The sequence below is a fragment of the Cariama cristata genome, unplaced genomic scaffold (assembly GCF_000690535.1).
Source record: "Cariama cristata isolate BGI_N322 unplaced genomic scaffold, ASM69053v1 scaffold11863, whole genome shotgun sequence".
Classification (NCBI taxonomy): Eukaryota; Metazoa; Chordata; class Aves; order Cariamiformes; family Cariamidae; genus Cariama; species Cariama cristata.
Window position 1 is genome coordinate 10,067 of NW_009610165.1, and position 27,225 is coordinate 37,291.

Consider the following 27,225-nt stretch of genomic DNA (forward strand, 5'->3'; position numbering starts at 1 on the left):
AGAAAGTTCCTTGTTTCAGGCTTAGTTACCCACCTGGATTTTGTCCACCTGCAGCGTTTGATTGCAGTTACGTTGTACTGTAGCGGAGCTGGTCGTGGGGTCGGGTTTGCTCTGCTCTTGGTGCCCGTACACACCGATGGTGAGGAATATACTTTGTAAAGTACATTGAGAAGTGAGAGGCCTCCAGCTCTGGAGAACTTGAGCTCTTCCTCCCAGGAGGGACTGTTCCCATCCGTGTTTAGCCTGGAGAAGAGGAGGCTGAGGGGAGACCTTATTACTCTCTACAGCTACCTGAAAGGAGGTTGTAGCAAGGTGGGGGTCGGTCTCTTCTCCCAAGTAACAAGCAATAGGACAAGAAGAAATGGCCTCAAGTTGCGCCAGGGGAGGTTTAGATTGGATATTAGGAAGAATTTCTTCACCGAAAGGGTTGTCAAGGATTGGAACAGGCTGCCCAGGGGAGTTGTGGAGTCCCCATCCCTGGAGGCCTTTAAAAGGCATGTGGACATGGTGCTTAAGGTCATGGTTTAGTGGTGGACTTAGCCATGCTAGGTTTATGGTTGGACTCAATGATCTTAAAGGTCCTTTCCAACCTGAACGATTCTATGATTCTATGTTTGGTGCAAAGACCCCTTTCCTGGACTTGAATATCACCCTCCCACCCATTTCTTCACCTGAACTGCTGGTACTGTGCAGAAAAATGTCTCAGTTCCTGCAGATGTTGTTGGAGAACCGCCTTGATGGCCAAGGTGATTTTTTTTTTTTTTTTCCAAATGCTACACTCCTAAATCAAGTTATGCATCAGGGGCTGAATTACCTGACCACCAGCAAGACCCATCCCTGTCAGGCCTGAGGATGCAGGTTTACATTCATCCTCTCCATGGTCTGCGTCGGGGGGCTGAGATGGACGGCCTTGGGCAGAGCAGGAGCCAGCAATGCAGAGTTGATGCCACAGGGCTAGAGCTGGGTTGACGGGTGTCTTCTGGGAGCATCTGTGCAAATCCTAAACTGACTGCTTATAGTAGAGCTCTTGGGCCAGCCCTGCTGGAGTGGATAAACTGCATTTCTTCAGGTGAGCCTATTTAGAGCCCAGCTGGTGGATGGAGAAGAGTTTAGAGGAACCACAGCATCCCTGAAAAGGCTCTGCCCTCCTCCTCACCACTAACATGCCCAGCCCAGAAAAGAAACACATTTCCCAGCCTGCCCACACAGCAACTTTTGGCAGTGTGTGATGAAAAGGGAAGAGGGGGTACGTGCATGTGGAGAAGCCTGTTTCTGATCTCATTCCCTGAGCAAGGAAATATCAATGACTCCTACGTCCTGGCTGTTCCTCATTGTGGGAAATGCCTTTCAGTTTTTAAGCTATTCTTTCTTTTTCCCCAGCCCATGGGACGCTTCCTAATCTTCCCTTAGTCATTAGCACAGTAACTCAAAAATTATGTATAAAGCAAGAGGCAGGTTAACAGGAAAAAGTACCATTAGTCCTGTTTCTCTCTTCCTCACCAAGCGTCTTTTTAACAAATGTTATTTGTTTAACCCAGACACCTAGTTTAGTTGTGCTGCTTCAAGAGTCAGTGCGAGAGGTTACATGGGAGTTACACACAACTTAACCTGCCTAAAATCAGAAGAAGCTTTCATGCTTTTAATCAAACCCTTAATGCAAAGATAGCAATAAAACACATGATACACAGCAGGGAACGATGCCCAGAGATTTGTCTTATATAAGCTTTCAGGGGAACATTATTTTCAGTAAACCTCAGTGTAATGAGTCATCATCTCTGCTGTAATTGACTTCCATAATGAACAAGGAGATTAGCAGCAGGATTATGGGGGATGAGAATAAATACGGGTTTGAATTAGATAAATCTAGGAGGTAAAAAGCAGCTTGCAAGAATTTGGTCTTCTGCAGTGAAACCAATTCTCTTGTATTGCAATTTGCATATTCTTTTCCCTTTTTTCCTTTCTGATCGTTAAAGCTCAAACTAATTTTAGTTTTCATCACTTATATTGCCAGTTTGTATCTTTTCCTGCCTTCCTTTTCAGTCATTGTTGAACATTACAGGACTGCTCTTTTCTGCTCACAGATGCTGTAGTTTTTTCCTGCTGCTTTTTCACTAGTACTGTGTTGGGTTTGTTAACTGGCATGGAAGTGATTTGCTTGCAAGATCAACTACTTCCTCCCCTCTTTTTATTGGAGATTTATTAAATATGCTGGCTCACCTTTAAAATAAACCCAGAGCGTCCTCCATACCCAGGAAATCCTCATGTTTGATGTTATAGCAAGTAAATGCCTCTTTGAATGCTGAGAAGTTCCAATACAGACTAGCTGTGTTCACAACTGAATGCTTGCTCCTTCTGCAAAATTGCAGGGTAGGAGAGAGAAGGGGGATGACACAGATGCAGGATGGGCAACGTGTTCGTTTTGAAAGCATAACAAGGCTTACTTTTACCGCTCTGGGCCCTTTTAGCCACCTAGGTGGTACACAGTGCATCTTCCTCCAAGAAGGTTTTTCTCATTATCAGATTGGTTTGGGCCAGCTACTGAGAGCTTCTTATTTGTATTCATGGATTTGTGCTTCTCAGCAAGCACCCAAGTTAGGGCTGAAGTCCAAGTGAATCTCCTGCTGTCTCCCCAGAGCCTCTAAAGCTTTACAATGACTCGCTGGATGCATCGCAGAGGGAGGCTGTCTCCTTCTCGCTGGCGCAGAGGGAGCTTGCCATCGTCCATGGACCACCTGGCACAGGGAAGACCACAACACTAGTAGAGATCATCTTGCAAGCAGTACAGCAAGGCCTGAAAGTGAGTATCGGTGGCAGGACTGTAGTGACAGTGATCACCTTGGTTTATTTTGCAAACTCATTGGGCTTCATAGCAGCTGGAGCAGATCCAGTAACCACTGTGCTACACTGCAAAGTCTGTCTTGGCTTGCAAGGACCAGGGAGTTTCACCTATCAGCTGAGATTAGGTGCAGATAGAGGCTTCAGTGCTCAGGTTTGCTCTTTCTTGAAGACCCTGCACTAGTGCTTCAAAGCAAGGTGAGAATTGTCTTTGATGTCTGGAGGCTGTGGAGGTGTCAGTGGTTTATTGCCCATAGATATGTGTTGGTCTCCCTCTCTCTGCTCAGACAGTGTTGCTCCAGCATTTTGCTGTCCTTGGCCCTAACAAGCACTCGGTTTCTCCCCTTGCAGGTCCTGTGTTGTGCCCCTTCCAATGTTGCTGTGGATAATCTGGTGGAAAGGTTGGCTGGCTACAAAGCCCGCATCCTGCGGCTTGGGCACCCTGCTCGCCTCCTGGAGCCCATCCAACAGCATTCCTTGGACGCAGTCTTGGCCCGTAGCGACAATGCCCAGATAGTGGCAGATATCAGGAAGGACATCGATCAGGCCTTCGTACGTATCCCTGCAACAAGCCCCATGTGGGTTACGCAAATGCCAGCTTTCTAGATGAACAGTACCTGATCCACTAGCCAGGCAAGCTACTTTGTCTCTGAAACTAAGGAACAGCTCGGCCACTTCTTGGATGTTCTTAGAAGACAATCACTGCAGCCAGGATCTCTGGGTTGCCTCAAAATCAGTGGCTAGAGGCAAGTCACAGTGACTATTCCTGGTGTGAGCCATAGGCAGCATGCAGCCAGCCTGCACCCTGCTCGAGCCACGTATTTGTGGGTTCAGGGCACCATGAGCCCACAGTGATGCTCCTAGTCTGGATCTTACTGTATACAGGCAGGGGTAAAATATGGGTGGGCATGAGCCTCTCTTTATGGTCAGTCCAAAGTAGAAAGGCTGCTTTGGGGAGAGGAAAAAAAAATAGCATAGTGCAGGGGAACTGTCAGTGGCAGTTGGAGATGCATGTGACCTGGATTAATCCCATTTACTCTGATTGGAAGGCATTTAACCTGGCCTTGGAGGAGAGGAACTGGGGTGCAAGCCTGGCAGTTTTAGAAATGGGGAAGGCTTCCAGCCTGACAAGGTCTCTCAGAGAGCCTCTCTGCTGGGGGCTGCCTGAGCCTCCTTGGTCACCTGCCACCAGCGCTCATCTTCATCTGCTGTAGAAGGAGCCAAGGGCAGAACTCCTCCTAGCTGAATTCCTCATTGAAGTGGCAAAATCAGTCATTACTGCTGCATGGGGAGATGCTGCAGTGCCCTACTCTTCAGATTATCTGTCTGGCATTGTTCATGCAATCCTCTTCAGAGAGCAAGAGAAACATTCACATCATTAATTCACTTCCTAACAAGATGTCTGAGCTGTCCTGACGCTCCCTCCCACTCTCACCCACCTCAAGTAGAAAGCAGAGTACACTATAAAAATGCATCCTTAATTTCTTCTTTCACAACCTAATTTTCCTGAACTTAATTTACAAAGTAGCTCTTTTACTGGAGATGATAGGTTTTGATACTAATTAGATTCCCCCCCTGCTTCTAGCAGCAGCGTTGTCCAGAAGCCATTTTGCAGATGTATCCAGCTCAAGAGAGATCCTGTCTTGATCAGAGATGCAGGAGGACATCTTCATACCCCTGCACACATGCTGTGTCATACTTGCCCAAGTGTATTGCCCTGCCCTCCAGTAAGGCACTGCACATTTACTTTAAATGATGCAGACCAAGCATGGCTTTCAGCTCCATAAACATTAATCTGCAGCCACCACTATGGCAGCAGCTTCAGTTTTCCCAAACATGGTTATGCATCATCCAGTGTTCTTGTTGCTGAGCAGTTGGGGAAGTCACTTGGCAAACAAGTTGTTCTTGCACATAATGTAAGGGAAGGAGAGGGCATCTGAAGGCTGGATAAAGGTGTATTTGTGGCTGAGAGGCAAGTTCATGAAGGAGGTACTTAGCTGCTGGGTTGGAGACCTAGTTGCAGTCACAGCTCTACACTGAGTCTTTTTCACTTCTTAATTTATTTTGCATCTTTCTCAGTTGTTAAATTTTCCCTTTCCTGTCCTTGGGAGGAGGTTTCTTTTTTCCCCCCCACTGTTGATTTTTCCATAGTAGAAGGGAAATCAGGGAGAAAGCAAAGCCTTCAGCACTAAGGTCTCCATCTGCTTTTTCCTAGAGCAAGGGGTACCTGGTAACAGGAGACAGGAGTTGGCCACCAAGGCTTGTTCCACCCTGAAGTACCAAACAAAACCCAAGAGCTAACATGCTTCAGCAATTCAGCTTGCATAGCAATGCTTTGAGCTGCCCATGATCGGGTCTTTCACAGAAGATGCACCTGACTCATTAGCATCTCTTTCTCTCTCTGGGCTGCAGAGAGCTCAGCTCTGAGGTCCCAGCCGATCTTTCTCTCATCCTGCCTCAGTTTCTCCCCTGCAATGTCCCCTACTTGCCCCTGTAGCAATTTCTTCCTTTGTCCAGTCCACATTTTGACTCTTCTCACTCCTTTCCTTCACCACCACTCCCAACCACAGGAGAACTAGTAATATAAATGAAAACCCATGCTCTCTTCACACATTTTCTACCCCTTTGTGCCTCATTCCCACACCTCTTCAGGCATTCCAGGACATCAGTTTCTGGGTACTCTGCACCAACAAGAGTACAGTCCCACTGTACCTGAGCAGGAAAGGCAGCACAGGCCTGGTGACATTGAGCAGGGTCAGCCAGCAGTCCCGATCACCAGACAGGTCCAGAGCAATGAAGACAGCCAACCCAGGAAGGAAGTCAGACTCAGGACACAGACCCTATAGCTCAGGCAAGGAGCAAGGTCTGGCCTTAAATGCAACTCTCAGACCAATGAGTGTGTGGGTGGGGGCCCAGATGAGGCAGGTCAGGACAATTAGAGCCTGCTGGCACCCACAGAGCCCTAATGAGGGAGTGGGACCCAGGCTTGCAGTGTGCCAAGCGCTATCCTTGGGGCTGACTGGCAGTGCTTTATTACCTCTGCACTGGGCTCCCTGCTCCCTCAGCTGCTTTCAGAGCTGAGAGTCAGTCAGATGTTTGGATCTTAATGTCACCAGGCAACATCAGAGAACAGTTGCTGTTGTTGATTTACTAACTAGATCTTTTTTGCAGAACAGACGTTAAATGTGGCCCTACTGGCACTGTCAGTTTTGCTCTCTAATCTTCCTCTATTTCTAGCAGAGAGGAAATTGATGCTAATCTGCTTTGTCCCTTCAGCTCAGTGAATATCAGGACTGGTGCCCACCCTGTCCTTTTAGGTCAAGCTAAAGAAAAGATGCCTGTGTGATCAAGTTATCTGCATATCTGTCTGTCATCTCTCCCCTGTAACTTCTGAGCCCATCAGCCATTTTTGACCACACTTGACAGACATGTAGAGGTTTCACAGGTACTAAATACCTACAAGTTTAACCAAAACAGGTGGCTGAGTAGGGGAGTGAGACATATGAATGTCTTTCCTAGGGAAAAGGCTGCAATATGAGGCGGACCATGTTAGACATTGGAGAATGCATCCATGCAGAGGGTGATTATAGGAACCATCAGATCTTATTGATTTGGCTGCTTATAAAAGCTTCTGTCTGCAACCTTTTCAGCTTTCTCAAGTCATCAGTCTTACCTCCAATGAAATAATCCAAATTTCCATTTGAGAGTGCAGGTAGCTTTCTTAAGGTGACTTGTGGTGAACAATAGCTTGGTGGTTGTCTCGTAGCTGCTGGTCTGTAGCCGGGGAAGCACTAGCAACCAGCGGTGATGATTTGATGTGTTACATATATTTAATAGGTGTTGCTAAAAAAAGCCATGAGCCTGTCTAGATATTGCTCTGAATCATTTACAGCAACTCAGAGATGCCTTTTTAAAAATGCTGCTTTGGCACGATGTGGCACAGTCAACTTGGGGAGCCCACCTGCTTCGAGGACACTTGGAGCCAGAGGGTCCCTGCCTCCCCTAAGGAATGGAGCAGAACGAGATAGGAAGTCCCGATTTCTCACCCAGCAAAGGCACAAGACCCTTCTTCCCATTAAACCTGATCACCCTTATGCATTACTCCCTACATTGTGGCCAGATGCTTTGACTGGTGCATAGACTCAGCCGTCGGATGGACTGAAGCATCTGACCTTCTCCCTGCTGATCTCTGGGGCATTGGGAAAGTGTAGGGCAGAGCAGGAAGGGCTGAACAGAGGATTTAAGAACAGGGAGTTACTCTTCAACTCTTCATGCTCACAATGCAAGAGTATCAAAATGTGCAGCCAGAGGAGTTTAAGCATCAACTTAAATTTGAGAAATCACCATCTAGACTCTGAGTGATGGTGTTACTCCTGATGCTCCTGGATGGTCTGATGGGCAGCAGTATCCTCATTTTGCAGCTTCATGCTCAGAGCCTGTGGTTGTATTGATGTAGTTCATCTTTTGCATAGACAGAAATACTCTTTGTGCTTCAGGCAACACTGATTGTGGAAGGGGCTTTCTGGCAAGGAGAGGGAAGAGAAACCAAAGTTTTGTGGGGCTGATTATGATGAGCCAATGTATCATGGTGGACATAGAGAAACCATGCTGTATCGAGGTTCTTTGGTTGTCTGAGAAGCTGAACATATCCCTAGGACTAGAAACAGTTTGTTCTATCTTGATTTTTCTATTTTATAGGCAAAAACCAAAAAGACTCAAGACAAGGGAGAGCGGAGCCATTTTCTCAGTGAGATTAAGGCACTGAGAAAGGAGCTGAAGGAACGAGAAGAAACTGCCATGGCTGCAGCCCTTACCCATGCCAGCGTTGTCCTTGCTACGAATACAGGTGCAAGATCCTCTTTTTCTTTGCAGTGTTTTACCTTACTTACCAGGACTCGCCCTGCAATGCAGCATCCTGCCAGGATACGAGACAGGCTTGGTCTTCCTGCTCCAAGCTCCTGGGAGTTCAGTCAAGTTTGCTGCAAGCTCTCAGACTCCTTCACAGTGGGATTCTCCCTGCTTACACTCTAGCACGTGATGTTGTTTTTTAGCAAACAAAAGGGCCTTTGGTGTAAACCAGCATGGCCCATCTTTGTTCGTTCTGAGTAGGAGCTGACCTTGCAGTGGGTAAACAAGAGCTATTAGAGGTGTGCAGTCTGCTTATTGATTTCATAAGTCACATGGAATTGCCTTCCTGCTTGGGTAGTTTCTGTGACTGATTGAATACAGCACATGTTTCCATAGCCTGGTCTCAGTCTGCATGTATTTGGTTATCTCTGGAAGTCACCCAAGTGGTGTAAACAACATAAGATTTAGGGAACAGTTCCAGGTGTTCATCAGGCAACACATGTAGGCATATCCGTGTCTACAAGCAGGAAAGTTATACTCTTGCGATCGAACGGGAACTAGAAGTGTTTAAAGTTTAACACGTGCTAAAGTGCTTTTCTAGATCAGATGTATAATACTCCGGGGCCCACTTAGAATCTTCAGATTTGGTTGCTCAGGGATTATTTGCTGAAAGGAAACATCAATAATTTTAGGTCATAAAAAAGAACCTCATGGGGCATTCACAAGTTACTAGTGTGAAGGTTAAAGGAAAGATAAATCCTTCCAGTGCACTATTTGCTGGGAACTGGCCTCTCACTTCTTTGCCTGAAAAAAACGGGGGAGGTTTCCTTTTTTCATTAAAATTGGTATTTTGTGCTGACCGTTGTGTTGATCAGATGTGATTTTCTCCTGGGACTCTGGGGCTTGCTAGCCGGTGTGGAGGTCTGTGCAATTCTGCTGTGACGAAGGGTGGTGGACAAACGAGGCATTTGGATTTTGTGTTTTCCTCAGTTAAGCAATCTTGGTATTTGTCTGAAACCACATAGTTTGTTGGGAATTATTATTTATGCAAGCCAGACTGCTCTGTTGCTAGGTTCGGCAGAGAGAGAATTTAATCATGGCAACACACAGGGATACCAGTGACCTTTAGTTAATGGGAGTTTGATAAACTTAAGTTGAGCTGCAAGGCTGTAAGGGAAGAAAACCATCTGCACAGCTGCATGCCACGTTGGTACAGTCCTTTTTAAATAGAGACAACCTTTCTATTTATTTCTTTTCCTTCTACCTTCAGCATGGCAAAATTGCAAAAGTCAATTTCAAACTGTTTGCCTGTTGTTATCACAGTGGATTCATAGAGGCTGGAAAAAATTTTTAAAGGAAAAGATGGTGTCTCAGTTGACAAACTGTAACATCTGAACTGATGCAAAGCTGTAAAGGCAGCAGGATTTACAGTGGCAAAGCAAAACCCCTGCTAATCAGAGCTGCTTTCAGAGCCATGCTGCAATAGCACAGGAGCTTTTGAAAAAACGTATCTGTGAATGCCATGAATAAAAATCTCCTTGTCTTGCATGCTGGCTTCTTAATCCTTCTCTCCTCCTTTTGCATCCCTTTTTCTTATGAATTGCAGTGATATTTTTGATGCCTCTGAAATTCACAGTTCTGATCAATGCGTGGATCAATATCGGTTCATGGCTGGATTATAGTAGGACGTGTGTAAGGTTTATTTGTTTGACATTACAAGTGGATGTCTGATGTAAAAAAAAAGCCCCTGCCATGGTTGTCTGATTACAGTCTCCTGTGCTCTCCCTTCTCCTGCTGCTGTGAGGAAGGACAGAGTAGCACAGCCAGGCTCAGCAGGGCAGAGGAGTTAGGGTCTCAGCTGATCTTTCCCTCTTGGGGTGTCCCTCAGTGTATCAAGCAAGGCAAATCTCAAGCCCGTCATCCTTTCAGTTTTCGTTGGTGAGAAGTTTGGTTGAGTTTGAGGGCAGAAGGAAAGTGGGTGTTCATTAGTGCTTTTGCTCTGCTCCCGCTCTGGGTGAAGCATTCGAGCATATTGTTCTGTTTGTCATCTGGGTTTCACTGTTGTTTTTAAAGGCTCTTGGAAGCTTTCGGGCCCAGATGCCAGGGCAAGAAAGGACAAACAGAAATTGGCAAAAACAATTCTGACATATCCGTATAAATGTATATGTATTTGGCATGGACTACAGAGCTGAATTTCTAAATCTCTGCAGAGACACATTGTTTTACTTGCCTCCCTCAATCACAATTAAAGCGCTTGTGGTTTGTTTTAAAAACAGGTTGCTTGCTGCTTCCCTGCTAAGCTGTGCACCTTCTCCTTTGATTAGGTGCTTCTTCTGATGGCCCACTGAAGCTGCTTCCCGAAAATCACTTTGATCTCGTGGTGATAGATGAGTGTGCTCAGGCCCTGGAAGCCAGTTGCTGGATACCTCTGCTGAAGGCTCAGAAGTGCATCCTGGCTGGGGATCACAAACAGCTTCCCCCCACCATCATCTCTCACAAGTAAGGAGCAGTTTGCGGCCTCCAGGTCCTCCTGTTATTTGTGCAGCCAAATGCTTCTGAGTGCTTCAAGTGTCAAGACATTTTGTTAACGTGGATTATTTATTGGTATCCCCCATGAGCTGGGTTTGGTCACAGTGCCAGAATTACGTCAGACCTGTTTTACTGATAGCCACTGCTTAAAGTTTAATGCGGCTCCATCTGAGCAGGCTTTCTTATCGCAGGAGGACGTGACAGTTGGTCATTTTACCTGCTGCTGACTGAGCCACATAATAGCAAAGCGTGCGTAGTCAGCATGGTGCTGGAGAGTTGCCTTTTGTGCTGATGAGTGCCTGCTGGGCGACTGCTCCAGGGCTTGCAAGGGTTCTGAGTTTGCAGACAGGGAGAGCAATCTCACAGGCAGCTTTCAGCCCCCCACTGGAGTTGCCCAGAATTCTCAAAGGTGTGTGCACCTTGCCTGTGAGGCTCTCATCTGTGCGGGAGCCGAGGCATGGCCTGCAGGAGTCCGTGCATTGGATCGAGTTTTGTAGGAGCAACCTTAGTTGAGTTACCTTGGTAGAGCTGCTAAAGCAAACGTCAGAAACAGAAGGTGATTCTGTACCAAATCCTGGCCGTTCGCAGTGGGGATACTTGCTCACAGAGTGACAGGGAGCTGTCTGCCTTTGAAACACTGCTGTGCTCATTTTGCAGAGGTCCTCCAAGCTGCGTCAGGGGCACAGTCCAGCAGCTAGAGTCCCAGCCTTCTCTGAGATTGCCTTTTGTCCTTGTCCCACATTTACTTAAGATCCTCTACAGAAAAAACAGGACAGGCAGCGAGGGTGAGTGCAGTGAGGCAGGAAGAACGGGCAGAAACTCATGCTGAGCAGTGTTTCAGGGAGATCTGTTGCACTGGCAACGCTGGAGGTAGCTGTGCAGCATCATGGAAACAGCTCTGCTCAAAAAGCCTTTGTCATGATGTGGGGTCCTTCCACTCACTGCGATGGCCTCTGCGCCAGGGGCAGGTACTGCTGAGCTAAACAGCGTGAAATCGGAGGGTGCTGTCATGGCTGGTACTGCTGTGGGACTGACAGTTACTTTCTGTGTGCTTGTCTCATCCTTCCATCAGTCACCTGAAACATGCCCCAGCTCCAAAGAATTCAATGCATTCAGCTTGCGTTGTTTGCCTTGGTTTTTCTCTTTAGTGAGGAGTACTTACACTATGCGCTACTATTGCATTACTCAAAATTGTGTGTATTTTGAGAGGTGTTTTTCCTGAGAGACGTGTCATCAGCAGAGATATTTTTTTGATTCCCCTTACTTAGCAGCACTGTATTTGAATTCTTTTTTTTCTCTCTGTTATGCAAGGTAATTTTCAGAGTGGTTAGAAAAGTTGTTCAAAAAAACGTTTAAAACAATCACATCAGCCATTCAAACTAGTAAAACGGTAAGCAAACAGAAGGTGAACAAATTCTGATTTCACTGACCAGTATTTATATATAAACTTTAAAATGTTTATTTTTAAGAAAGAGGATCTGTTTTTCCACATGAGGTTTCCTTGCACCTAGCAAGAAGGGTGGCGTAGTTTACCTCCTCTTTGCTGACTGCAGGCTGTAGAGAATTCAGGCTCATACTCAGTTTAATCCAAGTCTTCTCTTCTCTTTATTAAATTCTGCTTCTGTGGTTCCACATGAATTTATTTAATGTATTAATGTGGGAGTTGGCCCACTGAGATGGTGCATTATTACACACACCACAGTGATTATAAAACCTCACAATACCTACAACATGTGTATTAAGAACAATTAGTTTGTGGAAAAGATCTGTGGCTCGTGTAAATTGCCTGTGCTTCAAGAGGGATACTCCGTATAGTACTGGGGAGCCTTTGGGTAGTTTAAAATATAAATGTGCATGTGTTTATCTAGCTCTAGATCTGGAATTATTAAGCTGTCGTTGTGCAGAAGCAGAGAAATAGGGCTGACTTCAGAAACTTTCTCTCCTGCTTCCAAAAAATAATGAGCAAGATACATATCTATAATCTCTTTTGAATTTTGAACAAGGGAAATGAAAAATCCAAGGAAGGCGCTGGCTCCGAGCAGGTGGCTAAGAGACGGTGCAAATAATGTTAAGGTGCTGTATCATCTTCTCATTTTACCATTATCAGCTGCAGCAGTGCTTGTTGTTTTGCAGATCTTGGCAGGTGATAAGCACACCCCTCCCCTGTCCAGTGGAGGTATCTAGGCTGGTGAACTGCAACAAGCCCATGCAGAACCCCCTGCCCTTCATGGCTTGCTGTTTATTTACTGTGAGCTTGCAGGCTGTGTCTCTGTGCCTAGGTTTTCCCCATCTGCATATTGGGAATAAATAATTTTGCCTCCATGCAGAAATTAAATGGCCAGCCAAGGCTAGGGAGCTGGAGAGAGGCTGTAATCTGTGTTGAGCTGGCAGATGTTACTAGTCTAGGGTGGGAAGAAGTGGTCAAGGGCTAGTTGGAGGCTAGAGCCTGACTTGCTTACATTAGTAGGGAATTGGTTTAATCTGGGGTCAGATAACAAAACTTTTCTCAGGAGAGAAGAGCTCCTTGCCTGATATGCAAGGTACTTTTTGGAATAAGTATCTGGTTACTAGCAAGAAGAAATTTGCAGTTTGGTCCTTCTAATTTCAGGGTTACCATTCTTTTCTTTAAGTGATGTGTAAGGCTCATCTTCTCCACCAGAGAAATGGTATTGTAGCTGCATAATGCCCCTGTCTTCATGCTCTCCTCGGCCAGCGGGATTCATCTCGACTGCTCTTCTGAGTAATGGCACTAGTTTGAGATTTTCACCCCTTCCTCTGCCTGTGCCAGTAAGTTGTTCCAAATTATGAATAAACAGAGAAGAGGGAGTTGGATGCCCTTCCTCTGCTTATGCTTCTGGTTGTGGAAGTGCACTTGTTCATATCTCAGGCTCTTGCCACAGCAATGCTGATTTACAAGATCAGAAGCTTTAGGTGGATGGGAATGCTCACCAAACAGTCACTGTGGTGGTCCCAAGACACCAACTACCTGCTAGTGAGGCAGACAGGGCTGCGCAGTCCCAGGAACAGAGCCCAGAGACTTGTTTTTCTCAAGAATGTCAGATTAAGGGCAAAACATAGTAGAAATACCAACTGTGTTACTATGGGTGAACGGGTCTAACGCTCAACTGATGTCAGTTTTGGCCCCTCTTTGAAATAATGCAGATTTTCTTCAGAAGAGCTCCAAAAACATGATACCACCTGCCCAGCTGCTTTCTTCTGATCTGTCATGATGGCTGATGCCAGGAGCCTTTGCTGGTGCTGCATCGTGGAGTCAACTGCAAAAAGCTCCTCACTGGTAGGACCTGTCTGCTGCAGATCTCCTGGATTCCTCCTGGTCCTGCTTGAGGAGTTGTGCTTTTCTCTCCCTCAGTTTTGAGTTCATTTGACTTTGCAGTGGAAAGCTGCCAGCAGTTTGCATCTCTCCTGTGGTCACAGGTGATCATAATGTCCTCTTTCTCCATCAGAAACACTGTTTTGCTCCTTAGATCCTATGGGTATGACTTGGACCAAGCTTTTTGTCCTTGCTGTTCCCATTGTTTTCCTTTAATAAGAGCTTGACAGTTTTGTTGTGCAATTTTCATGTTTTCTTTCCATGTTTTTAAAATTGCAGCTGCACAAAGAACTGGTCTTTGTAAAGTTAAGAGAGTGTGGGTAGAAGTCAGATCTTCTGGCTCTTCAACCTCAGCAGGGTTACCAGCTGTGCAGGGAAGTCAGTTGTTAGGTCAGCTCCCATCTCTTGCAGGGTAATCCCTTTTGGACAAGAAACCTTAGGGATGTTTAAACACTGTGATACTCCGTGCCCGTTCTAAAGATCAACAGATTTAAGATAAAATAGAGCAGAGACACTGTCTGTCTGAATTAATAGTGTTAACAGATTTATATCTCGGCCTGGTTTACCAATAAATTATAATCCAAAAAATTTGCTACATGAAACAAAATTATTGCTCAAGGCATCAGCAGGTCCACGACCCAGGTGCTGGTCAGAGAAGACACCAGTCACCGGAGCTCAGCCTCGCAGACAGTTGCCTTTTGGAAGATAAAGTGCAAAAAGCCAAGCTGACTTCAGCTTACTTGGAAGAATTATCGGCTGTGCTTTCAAATGCTGCCTCTCCAGGCAAGTCTCTCTGTTTTAGCCTAAAAGGCAAAGCTGCTACGATGCTGCTGCCTGTGCCAGCCGGTTCTTCTCTCAGTTCCCCGAGTAACTCTTGAAGCCTATTAGCTAATGTGAAGCAAATCTGTGAAAGTGTGAAAGTCTGGGAGATCTTCAGCTCCATAAAAATAGATAACAAAGTTGAGACCTGAGTTTGTTCCTGCACTCAGAGGAAAGCCGTCATATGAACTCAACCAGAGTAATAGCTACAAGAGAAGCCACACAGGAGGGAACCAGAGAAAACCCAGCTTCCTGTATTTGTTATTGAAGTGTGTTAGTTTAGCACTAGAAAACTCCAGCTGATATCCTATTGTGTTATGCATGGTGTATATAATGAGAGATGGTCCCTGTTATGATCTGAATAAACAGCATGAAGGGAGAACAAGGATTACTCTCCCCATTTCATCCCACATCATACAGGAAACCTATGGTGGCTTCTAGGACTGAGCAAGATGTCTTGAACCCCAGCCTGGCGTTTCTCTGCGAGTCCATCTTTCCTGTCTTTCCCCTCACTTCTAAAGGCTGACATCTTGTTAAGTAAAATTATTCAAAATTGGGTATTTTCAAGCTTTGCCCATTGCTCAGGTGGCTGACTGTTGGAAGACTGAGAATGCAGGAAAACAAGTGGAAAATGAAGCTTTTTGAGCCATTTATGGCTTTACCTTTCAGCTCAATGGGAGCCCTTGGTAGCAGCCCCACAGGTATTAATTGCAGATGGGTACACTGGTAGGTATTAACTGTACATACAGAAGTTAGAGTGGATGTTCATCAGGTAGACACTGATCTGAACTCTTCCTCTCTAGTCCTAGCCTCTGTTTGGGAATAGCAATATTTCCCTCTTCTCTTTCCAGATTACCAACATGTCCCTCAACTCTGCTGGCTCTGTAGAGCAGGGGGTCTTGGACAGACCATTTGAATCTGCCAAGGGTTTAAATAGCACAATGCAGAGTATTTGTCCTGTAGAAAATACCTGGGACGACACGTGTTATCCTGGTAGAAAGCAAAACTGCCTAATGCCAAAAGAAAAGAGTTTCTTTCTTTCGAGCCCTATTGTTGTCTAGTGAAACCCCCCGGCCAGCCTGTAATGGAGAAGATGTGCTGTGAGGTCCAGCTGGAGCAGCTGACAGTTTGGCTCAATAGCCTCCTAATTAAATGCAAAAGCTAATGACTTTTGATCAATTACAACAACTTATTTTGAAAAATCCAATTGCTTTTCAGATAAAAGCCTTTAAAAATTATTAGCGCTTTTCCTTACAGATCTGAACTCTGGCCTCATTTTTAATTACTGCCCAAGTAAAAGCATTTGCTGTGTCGAACGAGGTACATAACACAGTTTTCCTCTTTACAGAACCATCCCTCTGCACAATGCAAATAAAGCAGATGCCAGAGAGCACTGCTCTGCACTTTTCACAGTCCCTGCAGGCTGTGAGATGCTGCACAAAGGCAGATTCCTTCTACCTCCATCTTGTTAGGTATTTCCAGAGATCTAATTAAGGCACCGATTCACCTGCTGTCTCCTCTTTGGTTAATGGAAAACGATAAGCTATTTCCAGGGATGATTCATGCAGAGGACTCAAACCCTTCCGCCTACCTTCGCCTTCTCCTCCATTGATGACAGCAGACCCGAAGTGGGTGGGCTCCTATTTTCGGGGCCTCAGTGAAGGGTCTAAAGTTAGCCAGGAAGAATCTGGGCTGACAGAAGGATCGTCTGTTACTACGGTATGTGAAGTCAGTCCTGCTGAAGCAGGAAGCTTCTGTTAAACAGGAATTCTTTGATACTTTGTGGGAGCCATGCTGCAAGTGCGATCAGACAACTAGGCTTCCATAGAGCTTGTGCTCAGCTCGGGGAGCTGGGCCCTGCCTGGTATAACTGCCTTCTTGTTACCTGCTTTTTCCTCCATGGATTCAGCATTTATCAGTTATTATTGTTGGGTTTTTTTCCCACTTGAGGCGGAGTTTTGGTGGAGAGTCTGAAGGGTACTCCTCTTTATTGCTTTTTAACATACCTGGAGTTATGTCAGGATGCAGGGGGCATCCACACACACTGTACAGTACATTCAGCTACATCTTGTCCATGCTGGATGTGTTTCTTCTGAATGACCTCCCAGCAATGGCAAATGCCAGCCCTCTGCTATTCCCCTCTTTGCAGCCCACTCCAAACCTTGCAGACATCAGCTTCAAGCCTCCTGCTGGGTTTCAGCCCGGTCCCAGGCACGTCTTAATGCCAGGACACTTTCTGCTGTCTGGCAGAAGCATTTGTTTGCCTTGTTTTCATTTTAGTCCTCATTCCATCCTTTTCTGATATCCTAGTTAATTTGTCTCCACGTCAGGGCTTTGATTTATTACTTTGTTTTTATACTCTTCAGATATCTGCAGATACTTATCAGATCTCTTGCTCTCAACTAGTTTCTTAGACAGACGCGGGAATATTTTGCTGTGGTGTTTGTCAGCAGTCAGTCTGGATGTTTCCACCATCCCAAATCCACATGCTAGTCCTCTGTGCTCAGCAGTTTGCTGATTTGCATTTCAGGTCCAAATGGATTTACTTTCACTTTGCCACTGAAGAGCAAGCGTGAGGCTGTGGTTTTCTTCGGTAGCCTCCGCAGCTGGAAATAACAAGCTACCCTCCTCCATCATATCTGCAAGGATTGAAATAAAGCCACAATATCCAGAGAAAGGGGGAGTTCTGCACAGCCTCACTTACTCCTACTTTATGCATTTTTGAAACCTTTTAACCTATACCAGGATAGAAAAGCCCAGGGCACAAAGCAAAAGATCGCTAATACTTTGCATGTCCACAACAGCCTCAACCTGTTTTTGCCATCCAAGAGCTTGATGCAGAGCTCTTGAGGTAGGAACACACAGTGACAGCCTTCTCCAGACTTTGCTGTCCAAATTCAGTGGTGTAAAGCGGAGATCAGAATCACACCAACACCTCCTTCTGTCTCCTAGGGAGGAGACCAGCTATCCAGAGGATGAATAAGAAAAGATATAACATGACTGAGGGCACAGCTCCATCCCTCCATGGGAAACACTTCCCCTTGCTCCCCCTACTAATGATCATTCTTGACATCTACATGGCAGGCTAACTCCTCACACCCAGCCCATAAAGGGTATTTCACAGCACGGTGGGCACAAAAGCCTTTGAAATATTTGTTTCCACTTGGCTACAGCTATCACCATTAATGTGTGGCATTTCTTCCAAGAGCTGGAGGAGGAAGCCTTACCTCATCTTCCCTCACTGGGATTTGTCCTGGTACCTGCCCAGCTCCCTGGGAAGGTGCATTCGAGCAAACTACAGCCTTTTCCTGCATGTGAAGCAAGGTGAAACCAGGGTAGCAGAAAATACTGGCTGCTGGGCTTATTTCAGTAATTTTAGCTTTCCTAGCTTTACTTTAGGTACTTTAAAGTAAATACTCCTGAGCATCAGATATGTGATTCTGTCTGCCCAACCTCCAATTTAATTTCTCTAAAACAATTCGTACTTAAAAAACTTTTGCTCAGTGCTCTTACAATTTTGTTGGCATAGAAATCAACCATTGTAGGTATTAATTGAGTGGTAAAATAATAGGAAATTTATTAACAGGTGAAATACTCACAAGCAGTTTAATATCCTCATTATTAATTCAACATATAACCTCGTGTAGATCCCTGCAGTGGAAACTGTGCTGTTAGTGTATAGAAGAGCACTATTTCTAAGGCTTGCTGTAAGGTTTAATGCTTCCCCCACGCTTTATTGTATATCATTACAAGAAACACTTCAGAATATTTGTTTTTAAAAAATACCAGGGCTTTCCTGCCAATACTGGATGAAAATCAGTTTTAGGCTTGCTCTTAGATTTACAAGAATTTGTGAGCCAAGGGAGGGGAGTAAAGGACAAAAGCAAATGGTGTGGTTGGTAAGGCTGCTAAGCCTGCTGCATCCCTTTGAGGCTTTATGTTGGTGTCCCTCCCTTCTCTCTTGAGTTGCCTGGTGTGACCTACAGAGCCAGTGTCTGGCAGCAGCCAAGGCCAGGGGCCGCATCATGGGGTCTGAGCACAGCAGGTAGAGCCAAGGGCTGGTCATGGGGTTCATCAACAGCTCCAGCAAGCTACAAACCTGGTCCAGAGTCCATCCAGGGAATCTCGTCAGGAGGTGAGCTCAAAACAAAGCCACAGCATGGGTCCAAGATCCATCTAGCAGATACAGCTAAAGGCAGGATCAAAGTGACCTGCAACATATATCCAAGGGCCATAGATCTCTGTGTCCAGGAGACAGAGCTAGGACATAACTCAGGCAGGGATGAGCTTGGGCAGAGGGTACGAGTCCCAGGTGAGGCTGGTCAGGGCAGTTAAAGCGTCAGGGTGCCCTCTTGGCCCTGAGAGCCAGATCGTCTGTGGATGACTCAGCATCTGACCTGCTTTTTCATTAGCCTGGCAGGAGGAGCTGGCTGGTGGAAGGAACCAGAAGCATTTTTATCTTGGTGATAGTGGTCATGCTGTAGGCAAAGACCAAGTAAGAGGTGGGCTCTGAATCCCGGTCACGCAGGAGAAGGGCTGTTCTAAGGGAATGGCTATTTGAGGTAGGTGCTCACGCCTGAGTGCAGACAGCTCGCTCTGTTAAGGCTGCTTCCTTTCCTCCCGGCCCAGGAGATCAAGGTTGCCCTTTAGTACGCCCCGTGGGGCAGAGCAGAGCTGGGAGGATCAGCCTGTCTGTGCCTTCTCATTCAGTTGTGAGCCTGGAAGGAGAAAAGCTAATTCCTGATAACTGGAATGAGTTCCCCAGTCCCATGACCTGCTCTTTCCCCTCACCCCACCTAATGCCCTTTCCCTCCCCAAAACCTAGCCCACCTCCGACAGACTGCTGTTTCGCCTGCCCCTTGCTTTTCTCCCATGCTCTCAGGTGGGAGCATAAGGACCTCTGTAAGTACATTTGTGCCATGCCGGTAGCGATGCTGGGGCTGGGAAGCTGTAAAGGCTTCGTGGCCAACCTCGGTGCGGTTCGTGGTCAGCAGCAAAATGCACAGCACAGCTGGAAACCTCTGTCGCATAAAGCACAATATTCTTATTGCAAACCTACCAACCCTCCTCCTGGCTTCTGTGCCTGGATGTGTTGTTCAATGCTCGTTAACGTTACTACAGCCTTTGAAAGCTGTCTCTGAAGTCCTGCAGTTGCTTCTATTCGGAGTTTATGACCCGTTTTTTCCCTGTGTGCTGCATTCTGTAATTTAGCAAAGAGGAGGGCTAATGAGACTCAACTTCTCAGAAAGATCTACCTTCAGTTTTCTCTTCCGCAGTTTTAATGAGTTTGCGGTCTCTTGTTATATTTATCAAGTGCCCTGTTGTTAACATGATAGGGCTGGCCAGTACAGCAAACAAGACGCTTGCTGTGGTGCCATGTAGTAATGTAATGCTTCCCACAGCAGTAATTGGATGCGTGCTGTGCCCCTTAGCCTTGATGGAAATAATTTTCCCAAGCTGTTCTCTATCATCATTTCATCATCTTTGTGCTTGTTCATTGTGTTCTAGTAGCAACCAGAACCCTTCACCATGAACCAGAATATTGTACGAGGCACTGGACGCACAGTATGAAAAAACTCTTTATGCTCTAAAATGCTCAAAACACAAAATCAAAGTACAAGGATTCTTGCCCTGCTTCCTCAGACGGTACCGTTAGGTGATGCTTCTAACAAACCCTTTCTGTACCACGAAGAGAAAGCAATTAAGCTCCTGAAAGGCTTATTTCATTAGGAGCTTTATTAATTTGTGTCACAGATATAACCACGGGACCTTTGCCAGAAGTGATGGAGTGTTGGTTTTCTTAATGGGTAATAAAGCAATAAGCGCTGAAATGCATTAGTGTGTCAGTCTGGGGTGAGTGGCCAAGGAGTAATGAGAATGCTTGAGCGGCAAGTGTCTCGATGAAACATCAGCAAGGTCTGGCTGTGTTGACATCAAGCATTTTGAGATTTGGGGTTGAGCTCTGATACTGGTGCATTAGATGATTCTGATGCTGTTGCTAAGCTTGCAGTAACACAAGTGTAATGTTACACTGACAGATGCAGTATCTAGAGCTTGTTCTGAGCAGTGTGACTAAGGATGTTGATGGTGAGCTTACAGGTTAAGAGGTTTTTGTTCTGGAGCTGTTTCCCCAAGCAGAGATCTTGGGCATCCTCGCGCACCTTATTCCAACTGCACCGAGCAGATCTGGGTGTGAGAAGGGGTGCAGGCAGGGATAGCCGATACTGTTTGCATCTCTTGCATTACAGTGGCAACACCCCTAGGCATTTCCCCATGGGAAAGGGAAGCAGGCCTCTCTCCACCCTGACGTGTTCAAGCTGTGTGCAAAGCAGAAGTCTCCCCCTGAGGATCTTCAGCCTGTTGGGGAGTCTACACTGAAAGATAACACTTGGGACCCTGGGGCCTTCTGTGCCCTTTCCACTGCCTGTTGGTACCCGCGTGGAAGAGAGTAGGAAGGCCGGGAGATAACGCCATCCCAGCAGAGCCGCAGGAGGGTGCTCGGCAGGGTGCCGAGTAGGTATTGCAGGTGCTCTGATGGCATTGCCACTTAACGCCATTAGCATTGATCAACACTGCGTTCAGTTCCAGCTGCGGCACTGCCAGGGCTGCATCTGTAGCGAGGTGCTGATGGAGTCTTTAGTCCAAAGAGGGTTACGTCTGTACCTTAGATCATCACTTCAGGACAGGCATCCAGACTCCACCTCTGACTTGCTTTTCCCATGCAGGGCTGCTGCCAAGGGCCTTTCGCTCAGCTTGATGGAGCGTCTCATCGGGAGGTATGGGGAGAAGATTGTGAAGATGCTGACGGTGCAGTACCGAATGCACCAGGCTATCATGCAGTGGGCTTCCTCGGAGATGTACAGCGGCCGGCTCACTGCTCACCCATCAGTAGCCCAGCATTTGCTCAAGTAAGTGACTTGCTCTTCACTGGTGTATGAGCAGAGATGTCGTTTTCATCCCACCACATGCAGGGTTTGTCCCTTCCCTGTGAGGGAGTTTTCCATTCCTCCTGGCCCTGCAACAGCATTACTGTTTCACCCTTTGTTTCATCGAGGAAACATTAATGGGAGGGGGTGTTTGTCCTTTTTCCTATGTAACAAGAAGTCATACAGAATTATCTTCTGTTTCATCCTTGGGTCTGATAAGCAGCAAAATAAAATACCCTTGCAGCTGGTGGGGAATATATGAAGACCTGACCTGCAGTCGGCATACCCCAAGCAGTGTTTCTCTGTTTCAAGATCCCATTGAGGGTAGGATCAGACATTAGTCTTTTATTGTGTTTCCACATGTCCACGTGGTTATAAGGGCCAGTGTGTGTCCCATCAGTGGTCCCAACATCGACATCAGAAGTATCAGAAAGCAAGAGTCCCTTTCTGGCTTGGGTAGTTTTACTGCCAGGACAGCACCTGAGGCAGGTCTGATGGCATTGGATCCATTCCTTGTCTGCAGTATTTTTCCCTTTCTTTGGTAATTTAAAGGAAGTGACTAGCATTTCATTTCCATTGCATCCTGGGACAGGCAGTTGTTTGCCAACACATGCTGCGACTGTCAATAATTGGTGCTTTTTAAAATTGCAGTTAGTGCAGGGAGGCAGATGGGAAAACATTAATTCTCTCTATTGGACTTGGAGAAGCATAAAATATCACAATGCTTGTCTGCATGAAGCTATTGTATTTTTAGCAATACTTTTTTTAAATGCAAATATTTAGGAGTCAGAAAAATGGATGTTCCCCTAGAATCTCTCCTTTTCACAGTTGATCCAGTTTTGGACAGAGATGGCTGGAGAGGCCATTTTATCATACTTGTTTCAAAATAATCTTACTTGTGAACAGTGTGAGTGCTACCTGGATGGGAAGAGCAAGCTTTGTGTTTGAGACAGCCCGGGCACCCTCATCTACATCCGCTGCAGTCAGCACGGGGATTTGTGCTTGTGTCAGCATGCTCTGCATTGAGGCTTCAGGGCTATCGAGGCTTCACCTCAACTCACATCAGTGAAGCTGTGCTGACTTCTATCTTGGTTGATGTACATTTGTGTGTACATAGGTAATTTTATGAGTGGGTGTGGTGGGTAAGAGTAGGCAAGGCCGGTTCATTGGTGCCAGGAGGAGCTCAGCTGAGCTGGATGGGACTCATTCAGAGATGTTTTAGCCATACAAATCTAATTCCAGGACTGGTGCTGTACAAAACCCTCTTCTTGGTTGTTCTTGTTCCTTGCCATGCTTATTTTTCCATTTAACTTTGGAAATTAGGAATAGCAATTAGGAAATTAGGAATAGAACCCCAGGCAAGATGGCTTGAAACCATTAAAACAGGAAACCAACTGAAAAGTTGGGCAACTTTGTTAGTCTGATGAGCTAGTTTATTTTTGTAGCTGATGAAGGAGTGAATGTTTTTCTTTCCAATCCACAGTGCAGCTTAGTCCCCTGTTCAGGGCCTTTTCCTGCAGGCACTCGTTTCTAAACTCATAATCAAACCTGCCAGTCCACAGCCGTACTGACATACTGCATGAATACAGCAATCCTCAGTTCAGGCACTGGACCATGTAAAGTTTCTGTGCTTCTGTAGAAGACCAAGTAATGCAGAGGCTTGATACTGGACCATGATCTTCTCCTGTTTAGGTTGCTAGTACAAATTCCTTCATGATATTTGTGAGCACTCATGTGTTCTGTTGGCATCGGCCAGATGATTTGCTTAATTCCTTACCTGAGCAAGAAATAAGTTAAGTTTTAGTCTCTGATAGTTCTAGGAAAAGCTCTCTTATAAGCAGAAGCATCCTAGGGAAGTGGAAGGCTGGTGAGTGCCCACAAGAGTTACCTGCTCAGACTGGGAAGCAGCCAAAGCTGGGGCTGCAGCTGCAATTGCAGCAACACCATTTGACAAACTCTGGGTCTGTAGCTTTTTGTTACCCCCTTCCTAAGGGCTGGTGGGTGATGAGCGAGGAACCTGAAGAGTCCGAAAGCACAGTGCGAGGAGGGGGATCTTTATCTCTGCTGAAAGCATTTCAAGGTCTTCCTTTGAAGAAAGATCTGACTGGAGTGATCCAAAGCATAGCCCCCCTGACACCTCTGGCATTGGCAAAGCCAGCCCACACAATTGTATTCTAGCCTTGAATTTACAATGACCTTGGTGCTGTTTTGAGAGGTGAAGCTTGAAGAAGCATGTCCCAGTCTGGAGACATACAGCTGGGAGGAGGTCCAGGTTGCAAACACCTTGTCCTACAAACTGGTAGGGAGTTTTTGGTCCAGCTGGACTTGTAAAGTCTGGTACCAGTGGGCTTTCATTTAGAACAGCTCTCCAGGGTATAATCCCCAATGTCTGACAGTAAGGCTGCGCTTCCACTATGAGCTTTCCCTGAACAGCATTGTTGATGCAAGTCTCACCTCCTTTACCTGAAGCACAAAGATTGGTCTTTGGAAAAATAGTGCAGCTCTGCTCCAAACGACTTCATATTTCCTTACCAACTTCTGCTCTGACATTGGAGGCACTCGGGAAAGCTAGGTCTGTGGTCTGTTAGAGATTTCCACGGCACCATCTTTTCTCAAAAAAGGATACTTTGGTTTCCTGCAGTATCTTTGCAGGGGCAGAGTATTTCCAAGGGAGCAAAACCTTGTTCCCAAATCTCCCTTCCCTCTGAAATGGGTGACGAAGCATATCAGAAACCCACACACATCTCCAGAATTAAGTCAGGGAGGCTTATTTTTCACATTCAAAATCTGTGACTCAGTCTGTGAGAAGATGGTTTGAAAATCACCAGCTGTTTCTGCTGTCAGTATTTATCTAAGTACAGTGTCAGGTGTCCCTTCCCTTAGCGCTTTTTTTTGGGGCCTAACACCCCCTCGCTGATGAGGAATATGGGGGAACCCCTCCAGTAGTGTGAGAGCTGGAAGATGCTCAGAAGCCAGAATGCCCCTGGGTTGTGATGTGCAACTGACCCAGCTGGGATCACCTCTTCCCAGATGAAGCACAGGGTGCCTGTATGCCTTAGGGCAGTACGTTGAGCCTGAGTCCAGTGTCTGGCTGCAAGGACAACCTGGTTTGTCATCACAGACCAACAATCTCTCCAGGAACAAAAATCCATCTCTGCAGATTCAAAAATCATCTTTGCAGCAGGTAGGAGAAGTGCTTTTCCCCTTCATCCTGAAGGGATAGCAAAGCACTGGACAGCTTTTCTCCAAGGTAACAGCCAGTTCTGCTGCAATCTCACTGCCTTAGAAGAGCGTGAATTCTTCTCTCACCTGAAGGATTTATGTAGATAATTACTCCTCTGAAGCGACATTCCCAGGGTCGAGGTTTTTCCTGGCACTGAGAGATGCTGCAAGGGCTTTCTGTGGCCACTGCGAGTAAGCAAAGAATCGAGATTATCTACATGGAGAACTTGGCTTTTGCTCAAAGTCTTTTGTCTGCACAGGCGTGGACAGTGGTAGGACGGCACGCAGGGCAGGTATAAAGGAGATGGGAGGTCTGTTAGTTTTGATGTTGCAAAGAGAGGGAGATAAACCTGTCGTACCCTCCACAGGGGAGGAAATGTGCTAATGGGGAACTGGAGGTGGCCCCACTCCAGAGGAGATGATGGAAAGTAAAGTTGATTGATGGTCCCTGTGGTCCTTGGAAATGGGGAAGGTACTTTGTGCTTCCGTTTGAATCCAGTCACTGGGCTGAGGCAGCCAGTCCTCAAAGCCAGGGGAAGAGCTCGTCCTTTGGGCTCTGGTTTGCCGTAGGACTGGGGAAGGTGCATCCTGGGCTCTTTTGCAGGGCCTTTGGCCCCTTGTCTTAGCTGCACTGATCTCTGTACCTTCCCGGCCGTGCATTACAACAGCAATAGCTTCAGACAGGAGAAAAAATGAGTTTCAGTCAAGAGAGGAGACTTTTGCTGTCAGTGGAGCGAGTAATGTCCAGCGTCCATGGGAAGGGAGGGTAGTCGGTGGCATACAAATGCAAAGGAACAGACATGCAGTGCCGGGAGTCCTGGGAAGGAGAGGCTGCAGCTGGGGGCTTGTCTTGAACTGGAGACTGCCTTTACCCTCACTTCCCTGCCTGTCATCTGGAGAAAATCCTCCTTTTTGATGGCTTGCCGTCTGCCTTGTTTATTTGCAGACTCTCCGGAGTCACAGCTCTCTGTGATTTGTACACGATGTACAGTAACATGTCGCTGTTTCAGAGCTCTCCTGCCATCTCCAGGCTTTCCATTCCTGTCCTCCATTGCCCGTCCTCTTCCTAGGCTGTGAATTGAATTCAGCTAGCAGCTTTCTTGGGTATTAAAATATGGTTTATTAATATTTTTTTTAACGCAGCAGCTTTAGATGTAGAAACTATGTGAAACCCCAATTCCTCTGTGGTTTCTTGTACTGTGCTTTCTTCTCTTGCCTGACAGCACTGCTGTCAAATCTCTGGTAATACTTCAGGCACTCCTTCTCCCTTTCAACACCGTAATAAACAGAAAGCAGCTGCCACATCTCCCTAGGTCTGGGTATCTTTCCTGTTTGAGACCATTTAAGCAAGACACTAACACCCATACGCTGTACCTTTGCCTTGCAATGACTGGGCTGTGTAGCACAGCCGGTGAGGAGGCTCTCAGCACTGCTGGCTGGCCCCTGTGAGACTCTCCGGGGCCCTCAGCTCTTTGTTTGCATTTTGGGAGAGCTTTTAAATGGCAATCCCATGGTGCCGAGCAATAATGGCTTTTCAGCTATGGCCTTCCGGCACTGCCAAACTCCCCTGGGCCTCCTGGGACTTGCTGTGCCCTTGGTTGTGGCTCCCATCCTGGCACTGAACCCAGGAAGCTTGGAGCTGAAAGCTGGAGGACTCCACCAGAGCTAAAGGACCCTGCTTAGTTATTGCTCTGCGTGACATGCTCTTCAGTAGTGTCACTGCAGATGCAAAGGGGACCAAAGCTTGGTGAAGTGGAAAGGGGGAACCTCAGTTTGCAGTTTCCATCATTCTTCACCACCTCCAGAGCCAATTTCCTGCGTTTTCACCCAGATGACACTGCTGTTGGTCTGTAGCCTTGTCCCCTGGAAGCAATATCTAGCTATGTGTTCCCTCTGTCCTTGCAGTGTTGTTGGGAGGTGTAAGCAGCAACACAACTGATCGTCCCTTTGGCGTAATTTCAGCGTTGTTAACTGGCCTTTTCCCAAATACTTTGTGCAGGGACCTGCCGGGCGTCACCTCTACAGAAGAGACCACAATTCCCTTGTTGCTTATAGACACTGCTGGCTGTGGCCTGTTTGAGCTGGAAGTGGAAGATGAACAGTCTAAGGGGAATCCAGGTACTGTCATTCATAAAATTTTGTTGCCCCGAATTGATTGTCTGAGGTCCTCAGCCTCTCGTGGGCTTGGCCGCTGCACCAGCTGAGCCACATCCCAGAGATGTCCCCCTCCAGAGCAGGTAGCAGGGGAAGGTGGGGTCCCCAGGGAGCCTTGATTATTTGAGAGATCATTTCCTCTGTAAATCCTCAAGCTCAAAGGACTCTGAGCCAGAGTGGAGTGGCCACAGGGCCACGATGACAGCGTGCAGCTTGTGAGTGACCGTGCTGGCTGCCTTGTTCCCTTGCAGAGACATTTCTCCATGCTGTGGACTAGGACAGGGTGGAGGATCCCTATGACAGATGCTTTACACAAGTTGGCAGGGCAAATAATACCAGGCAGAATGCAAGCCTGTAGGGATTGATCCACGGACTCTGGCGCGGGTAAAACCAAAGACCTTTATTGTTTACAAGTTTGTGCTTATATAGATTCACTAGCTGTCCACGCGCTCTAGTTTGTTCATGGATTGGTTAACCCCTGCTGTCCACGCGCCCGGCTAAGCTTTTAATTGGTGCTGTTAATCAAGACACGCATCTTCTAGTTTCGGTCTCACAGCTGTG

At 46.6% G+C, this 27,225-nt stretch overlaps 1 protein-coding gene across 1 annotated transcript in view; it reads left to right on the forward strand.

The window, feature by feature from the left end:
• The window catches only part of LOC104159786 (DNA-binding protein SMUBP-2-like), a gene marked incomplete at its 5' end in the record, with an annotated part of 35,410 nt that extends 8,696 nt beyond the window's left edge, over positions 1 to 26,714 (forward strand). The window contains 6 exons of the mRNA XM_009697782.1: positions 2,634 to 2,797; positions 3,187 to 3,387; positions 7,534 to 7,681; positions 10,008 to 10,182; positions 21,088 to 21,270; positions 26,510 to 26,714. Coding sequence (XP_009696084.1) covers positions 2,634 to 2,797; positions 3,187 to 3,387; positions 7,534 to 7,681; positions 10,008 to 10,182; positions 21,088 to 21,270; positions 26,510 to 26,714 — 1,076 coding nt within the window. The remainder of the gene's footprint in view (positions 1 to 2,633; positions 2,798 to 3,186; positions 3,388 to 7,533; positions 7,682 to 10,007; positions 10,183 to 21,087; positions 21,271 to 26,509) is intronic.
• Between the last annotated feature and the right edge of the window lie 511 nt (positions 26,715 to 27,225).